The 6763-nt window shown below is 42.7% G+C and overlaps 1 protein-coding gene across 1 annotated transcript; it reads left to right on the forward strand.

Moving 5' to 3' along the window:
• The first annotated feature begins 4599 nt into the window (after nucleotides 1–4599).
• LOC149199224 (uncharacterized) lies at nucleotides 4600–5346 on the forward strand. The gene has a single exon (XM_089400494.1). It carries the CDS (start codon nucleotides 4600–4602, stop codon nucleotides 5344–5346), a length of 747 nt encoding a protein of 248 aa, XP_089256620.1.
• Nucleotides 5347–6763: the final 1417 nt, after the last annotated feature.

The following is a 6763-nucleotide window of genomic DNA, read 5'->3' on the forward strand; positions in this document are numbered from 1 at the left end:
AGGACAAACATGTATTAACAAAAAAAAACATATAAAACATTAAAAAACAAAAAGAGATCTTACCCAGCTCTTCGTCCCACTCCTCTCCCTCGGGCAGTGGGAGATCTGGGTCTCCCATGAACCAATCCCCCACCACAATCAGCTGACAACAGAGCCATATAAAGAACTCGGGCCTCCAGGACATCTGCTGGCCCCCTCCTCCCCTGGGCATCAGTGCTGCCCAGCGAGCCATCCTAGGCTCTCGTGGCAAAGGATCAGCCACTATAGCTCCCTGTCCCTGAAAAATTGGTAATCGTTCCAAGAAAAATGATACCATGATTGAGCCATACCCAAACTTCTTTACCCCTCCTCGTTTGCACTTTGTAAGCTGCCTCTTGATGTTGGTGGTCACTGCTATGGCCCAGCCAAAGATGGTAGGATTTAGGCATTCTGTGGCTAACAGAAGATGATTTTTGCTCGCCTCATGGGGCGCCTGCACCCCTGCAGCTCAAGTAACGGTGAATAGTATCACCTTGAGAATCAAGTCCGGAATAGTGGGAATATCCACCTTTGCACTGTTCCTTCCAAATTGTGCTCCTGGGCACACTCGGTCTCGAACTTCAGTCATCTTCTCCCCAGAAGGTCTACTTCTGGTCAAAATGGGCCTCACCCCTCTCCGTGACAACCCCATGATGAAGTAGACATCGGACACATCAAGCTCTAGCACTTGGTCCCGTAAACGAAGCACTTGGTCATTAACATCCCACAGATCAATTATGAATTGTAGCAGCTCGGGCTGAGCATGCAAGTAAGGCGTAAGAAAGAATTTCTTAAGCCCGCAATCCCTTAGGGCATTCATACACCCTTCATCCTCAAGGGCCAAAGCATCTACGACATCATGTTCTCGTTCCTTCCATTCTACTACCATTTTTCCTGCTTTCCTGCACCCACAAGAACACATAAATCACAATTAGATCATTGGTAAGCTTGCAATCCAGTTAGATTCAAAATGCATTGGGAAATTTTAAGCGGAAAATTGAGTTGCGCGGTTGGCGCGACTGTTTCTAAAACAGTCGTGCCAATGGCGTGACCCTTTTGGGAAAATCGCCCCATTAGCGCAGGTCCGTGCCGGATACCTACGCTAATGGACGAAACCCAAAATTTTTTAATACCCCCTTGCAGAGGCCAATCGGGAAGTAAAAGCATAAAAAAATGTATGGAAATGGAGCCAAGGGAAGCGCCTCTTACCTGGAACCAACGAAATCCCGAATGGTTGCACGGATTGGCCGTAATCACCATCTGAAGTTCACTCCCCAAACAGACCAATGCTACTCTTCAGAGAGGTAAAAAGTAAAAGTAATTCTATTTTTACCATTTTCACCATATTTATAACTTTTTGACTTATATTCAGGTTTGAAAAGTTGCTTTTTGAATATTTTAATATATCCTTGGTCGAAAATGGATTTTACGCTTGCTTTTTGTGTAGCGACAGGTCTTTTACGCAACTTCGATGGTGAAACGAGTCGTATTTTATACTTTTTCGGACTCGATAAATACACGAAAAAGTCACTGTGGAGTCATCTTTCAGCTCTTTTCTGACTCTCTAAACATGAAAAGATCGCCGAGTTATCCCTCTTGACTCGTTAAACGTAAATAAGAGGCGGTCATCTTTAAACTCTTTTCCGACTGTGTAAAAACGAAAAGATCGTCAGACCCTTGTCGTTTCAAGTTCGTTAACGGTTACGAAGCGACGTGGTTTCGATCGCTTTTTTACTTTTTCAGGTCGAAATCACTACTCATGAAAATTACTCCTCGATCGTAATGGTCGGGCGGTTCTTTCGAGCATTGTTTTATACTTTTTCAGGCTCGAGAGACACAACTTTACGAAAAAGGACACCCTTGGAGTTTTCTTTTCTACTATCTTTTCAAACTCTCTAAACATGAAAAGACGCCGAGTTCTTCCTCTGTCAGACTTGTTAAAACTTGATTACATTGGAGTCCATCGAGATGACGCTTTACAAGCATATGCTATCCTCGTCAAGCTTGTTAATAAAAATAACTGGGGTACTCGCCAGAAATGGTGGGGGAAAATGGAACCATAATTATTGTTGTGTCGGCAGTATGTCGCTCTTGAACATGGCACTTGTTTGATTTCATGTCTGGGTGGGGACATCTCATCTCGTTTTGCCTCCGTGGATATAGGTGATCCTGTTTGACCTCTCATTTTCTCATTGCCTCGTCACCATGACCTTTGATCCATTGATGTCAAATACTGCCAAGTCCACTGTCGTGCCGACAATATGTTCAAGAGAAGTTGACCTCTGCAGAATAACAACATCCCTCTGATAGCTCGCATAATTCTGATTCACCACAACATTCTTCCTCTATCTCGTGTCGATGATGTGGGAAACACTATGGCCCACCTTCGATCAAGGTCACTTCCTGTCGACTTCAGCTCATTATCGAGGAAGCTGATCTAGAGACTCCCTTCTGGTGCCTTGGAGCCTGCATGCCTCAATGGCAGGTTCTTCGTGTTCGACGTGAGGTTTTCATCATTGGCCTCCGATTGAATGATTCTACAGGTGTTTGACGCCAGCTCACTGATTCACACGTCGTAGATTGTACCTATAGTACCTTGAGGGCCATTGTCATTATTGGTGGTACCTCTCACGTCTGTTAACAGTTTTCATTATTGACTGGTAATCAGACGATGTTCATGCATGTTCGACTTCAACTCATGTATTCGCATGCTTGAACTTGTACTTTTGTTCGGGTCGAGATGGAACGCAAGACCCTGGATTTTGTATGTTGGAATCCAGGCTGCGATTTTGTGGATTATTGTGATTATTACATGACTCATTCACTAGATGGATGTGACCATGCCTGAGTCTATTCATCGATCCTTACCGGATGGCTGCGCCCATACCTTGGATCTAGATTATTATGTACTCTATTATGGATGGCTGCGCCCATACCACATATATCATGTACTTGAGATATCAGTTGTACCTCTCTATGCAGATTCTCCGATGGTAGCATTTTCTGTTGCATGTGTTCTTGTAAAGCATTTCACCCCTCTCTCTCTCTCGGGCCTCATGCTTTAGGGGGCATCTGTTACACAGTAATTTGTCACCATTTGTCACCATCCCTGTTACCCCTTTCCCGCACTTTGGAGGACTCATTCGGGGACCTGTGAGAAGTGACATAACTTGAAAACACTTGCATTATGTTCCCTAAGTATGGACTTCATATGCCCTGAAGACATCTCCTGCAGAATATCCTTAAAAAGTCCCCTTTTTCCATTAGCGCGGATCCACAGTGTATTACCTGTGCCAATGGGGGAAATCCTCCAAAGAGGGCGCGCCAGTTGACACTCTGTCTCAGAACTATACCCACGCCAACCGAGTTTGGAAAAGCTTTTTAACAAACGCACGCCCGAAGGTTTTTTCCTTTCGACTCATGAAGCTTTTTAAGGATAATGCCAATCTCATGGATGTCCTGATTCATCGTATCTCCCTTTCCTCTATCCATAATAGCTTTTTGAGGATAATGCCAATCACATGGATGTCTTGATTCATTGTATCTCCTTCTCCTCCATCTATAAAAGCTTATTTTGTTGCATTTGACAAGCTAGTTCGAGCATAGGGAGAATTATACTTTCAGAAGTCTAAGAGATTGCTGTAAGAGTCTTCTTTGCATTCATAATCAAAGAGAGAGAGGCTTGTTCCCAATCCTGAAAAGCTTTGCAAGACATATGTAGCTGATCACCCAGCCAAAGGAGGATTTGACGTTAGAACTATGGTTGTATTCTTCTTTGTTGACTATCAATAATAGATGACTATCATTATGGTTCCACTCTTGTTGTTCATTGTAATGATATTTGAGTTATATCTTTTCTGACCGATATATAATTGCATCTATTGGATTTTATGCTTGTATTTGTGTTGTTCTTTGCATGTGCAGGTGTCCATTCACGGAGATCGTGGGGATCGTGATCGGCCGGAGCAAAGGAATGGGAGTCTCAACTCTTCTACAACACTAGCGTTGGAATCCAAGTAGGCTCTCATAATCCACCTTTAATTTGCAATTAGGAACTTGCGTGCTAGCATTGTTTGATTGTTGCTAGACCCATTTTGGGCTAGTGGGGATCGCCTCTGTCAGCAGAGGGGATTTACCTCTCCAACAATCATGTTTTGGTATCGTATTCTTTCTTGGGGTACTTGTTAAATTACCAATAGCAACAATAGGAGGAACAATAGCAACCGGTATGGAGCCGATAGATCCATAAGGAAACCAGAATATGGGAATGAGCAGTACTGGCAAAGGAGGGAGAAAAAGGGGCAGAAGGACACTGAATGAGACAATTCAGGAAGTAGGAGAGACATTGGTAAACTCTGGAAGGGTCATACCTCTTTCAGAGGTATTCCAAATACCACCAAAAGTTTTGAAATGATAATTACAAGTTGGAACATAAGAGGCCTCAACAGTAGAGGCAAACAAAGATACTTGAAGGAGAGGTTAAATAGAGACAGACCGAGCATAATGATAATCCAAGAAACAAAAATTAGTACAGAGAGAATGAAAGAGATAATGAGCAAGGGAAATAACAGATATGAAATAATGGGGCAGGATGCAATAGGCAGCGCAGGTGGATTGGCAATCATATGGAACACAGAAGAAATACAATTTGAAAGCTGGATAAGTCTCCCACGAATGCTATCGGGAACATTCAAGGTTATAGGATCAACGGAATATGTTGTCCTAACAGGAGTGTATGGGCCACACACTCTGATAGAACGAAAAAGGTTCTTGCAAAATATAAAAGCAATGAGAGAGCTCATCCCAGAGAGGCCGTGGATTATAGGGGGAGATTTCAACATGATCAAGACCCTAGAAGAAAAGAAAGGAGGGCTGAGAAGGATAGATCCAGATATGGAAGAGTTTAGAGAAATGATAGCAGAACAAAGATTAGTGGATATTCAAACTATAAATGGATCCCACACATGGAATAACCGTAGAGGAGGGACAAATCAAATAGCCTCAAGGCTGGACAGGTTCCTGATCTCCGAACAAATCATGATGAAGGATGTGTTTATAGAAGCCATGATCCTCCCAGTAGCAGGCTCAGATCATTGGCCAATAAAGCTGGAGATTGACTTCAAGCAAAGCCCCAAAAGCAGACCTTTCAGGTTTGAAGCTTTCTGGCTCAGAGACCAGAAGCTCCTACCGAAAATAGAAGAGTGGTGGACAAAAAGCGAACAAAGAGGTAGAAACAAAATGCAAACCTTTCAACTTAAACTGAAAGAGCTAAAAGGAAGAATCAAAAAATGGAACAAGGAGGAATTCCGGGACATCTTCAAGGAGTAACAACACCTAGAACAAAAAATGAGTGAAATACAGCAGAAGGACATTTTGGAAGGTAGAAATGAGGAGAGAAACAGAGACGAAGGCATAATAATAAGTCAATTAGAAGAACGCAGGATACAGGAAGAAATTTTATGGAAGCAAAAGTCTAGAATCCAGTGGCTTAGAGAAGGAGAGAGAAACACAAAGTTTTTCCACAAGGCTATGATTCAACACAGACAAAGGAATAGGATATTTTCTATCAAAAACAAGGAAGGCCAACACATAAACCAGCATGAAGATATGGAACAGAACTTGGTAAAGCATTTTAAAGACCTTCTCAAAGAACCCCAGAGAAACAGATCAGAGGCAATCGCCAAGGTAGTAAGAGAAATACCCAAGTTAGTTTCCAGAGATTAGAATTTAGCCCTGATGAGGAGTGCTACTTTAGAGGAAGTAGTGAAGGGCCTGAAAAGAAATAAAGCCCCTGGTCCTGATGGGTACACTGCGGAGTTCTACCAAGCTTGCTGGCATTTCATAGGGGAAGAAATCTTAGAAGTGGTGGAGGAGGCACGCATTCACCAAAAAGTTTGGCTGGGGTTAAATGCAACTCTATTAACGCTAATCCCTAAATCGGCCCAATCCGAAATAGCAGAAGGCTTCAGACCGATTGCCCTATGTAATGTTATTTACAAGATTATAGCCACTTTAATGGTTAGTAGGCTCAAACCGATCCTGCCCAGTATCATATCCCCTGAACAGACATGGTTCGTGGAGGGAAGACAAATCCTGGATGGACTGGTAGTTTCTCAAGAGGTCATACATTCCTTAAAACAAAGAAAAGAGCCAGGCATGATGATCAAGTTTGACCTTTCAAAAGCATATGACAGGATGAATTGGAAATATCTGGAAGCCATACTTCAAGCTTATTGGTTCTGTAACAGATGGGTAAATTGGATACTCAGTATGATAGCCACTCTGAATTTCTCTATACTCCTAAATGGAACACCGACAACAACCTTCAACGCAACAAGAGGCCTGCACCAAGGAGACCCCGTGTCCCCTTTTCTATTCATAATAGCAGCAGAAGGGTTAGGCAGGTATTTCAAGAAAGAACTAAGAGAAAGGAAAATTAAAGGATTACGCTTGTTGGGAAACAACATCTCTGTTACACACCAGCAGTTCGTTGACGATATCATGATCTTCTGCAAAGTATCCTTGAGAGAAGTGAAGAAGGTAAAGGAGATCCTGGAGGTATTTATGGAGGCTTCAGGAACTGAAATAAATAAGGAGAAATCGAGCACTTTCATATTCAATTCATCGGAGACTGTTAAAAATCACTTAACAAGAATCTTGGGGTACAGAAAAGGAGAATTGCCTACCAAGTATCTAGGAATTATGCTCGACCTCAGCTCTCTAAGGATAGCCAACTGGCAACCCA

Source organism: Pinus tabuliformis, chromosome 2_1, assembly GCF_031772625.1.
Source record: "Pinus tabuliformis cultivar Carrire ecotype Pingquan chromosome 2_1, CPIR1, whole genome shotgun sequence".
NCBI classification, from domain to species: Eukaryota; Viridiplantae; Streptophyta; class Pinopsida; order Pinales; family Pinaceae; genus Pinus; species Pinus tabuliformis.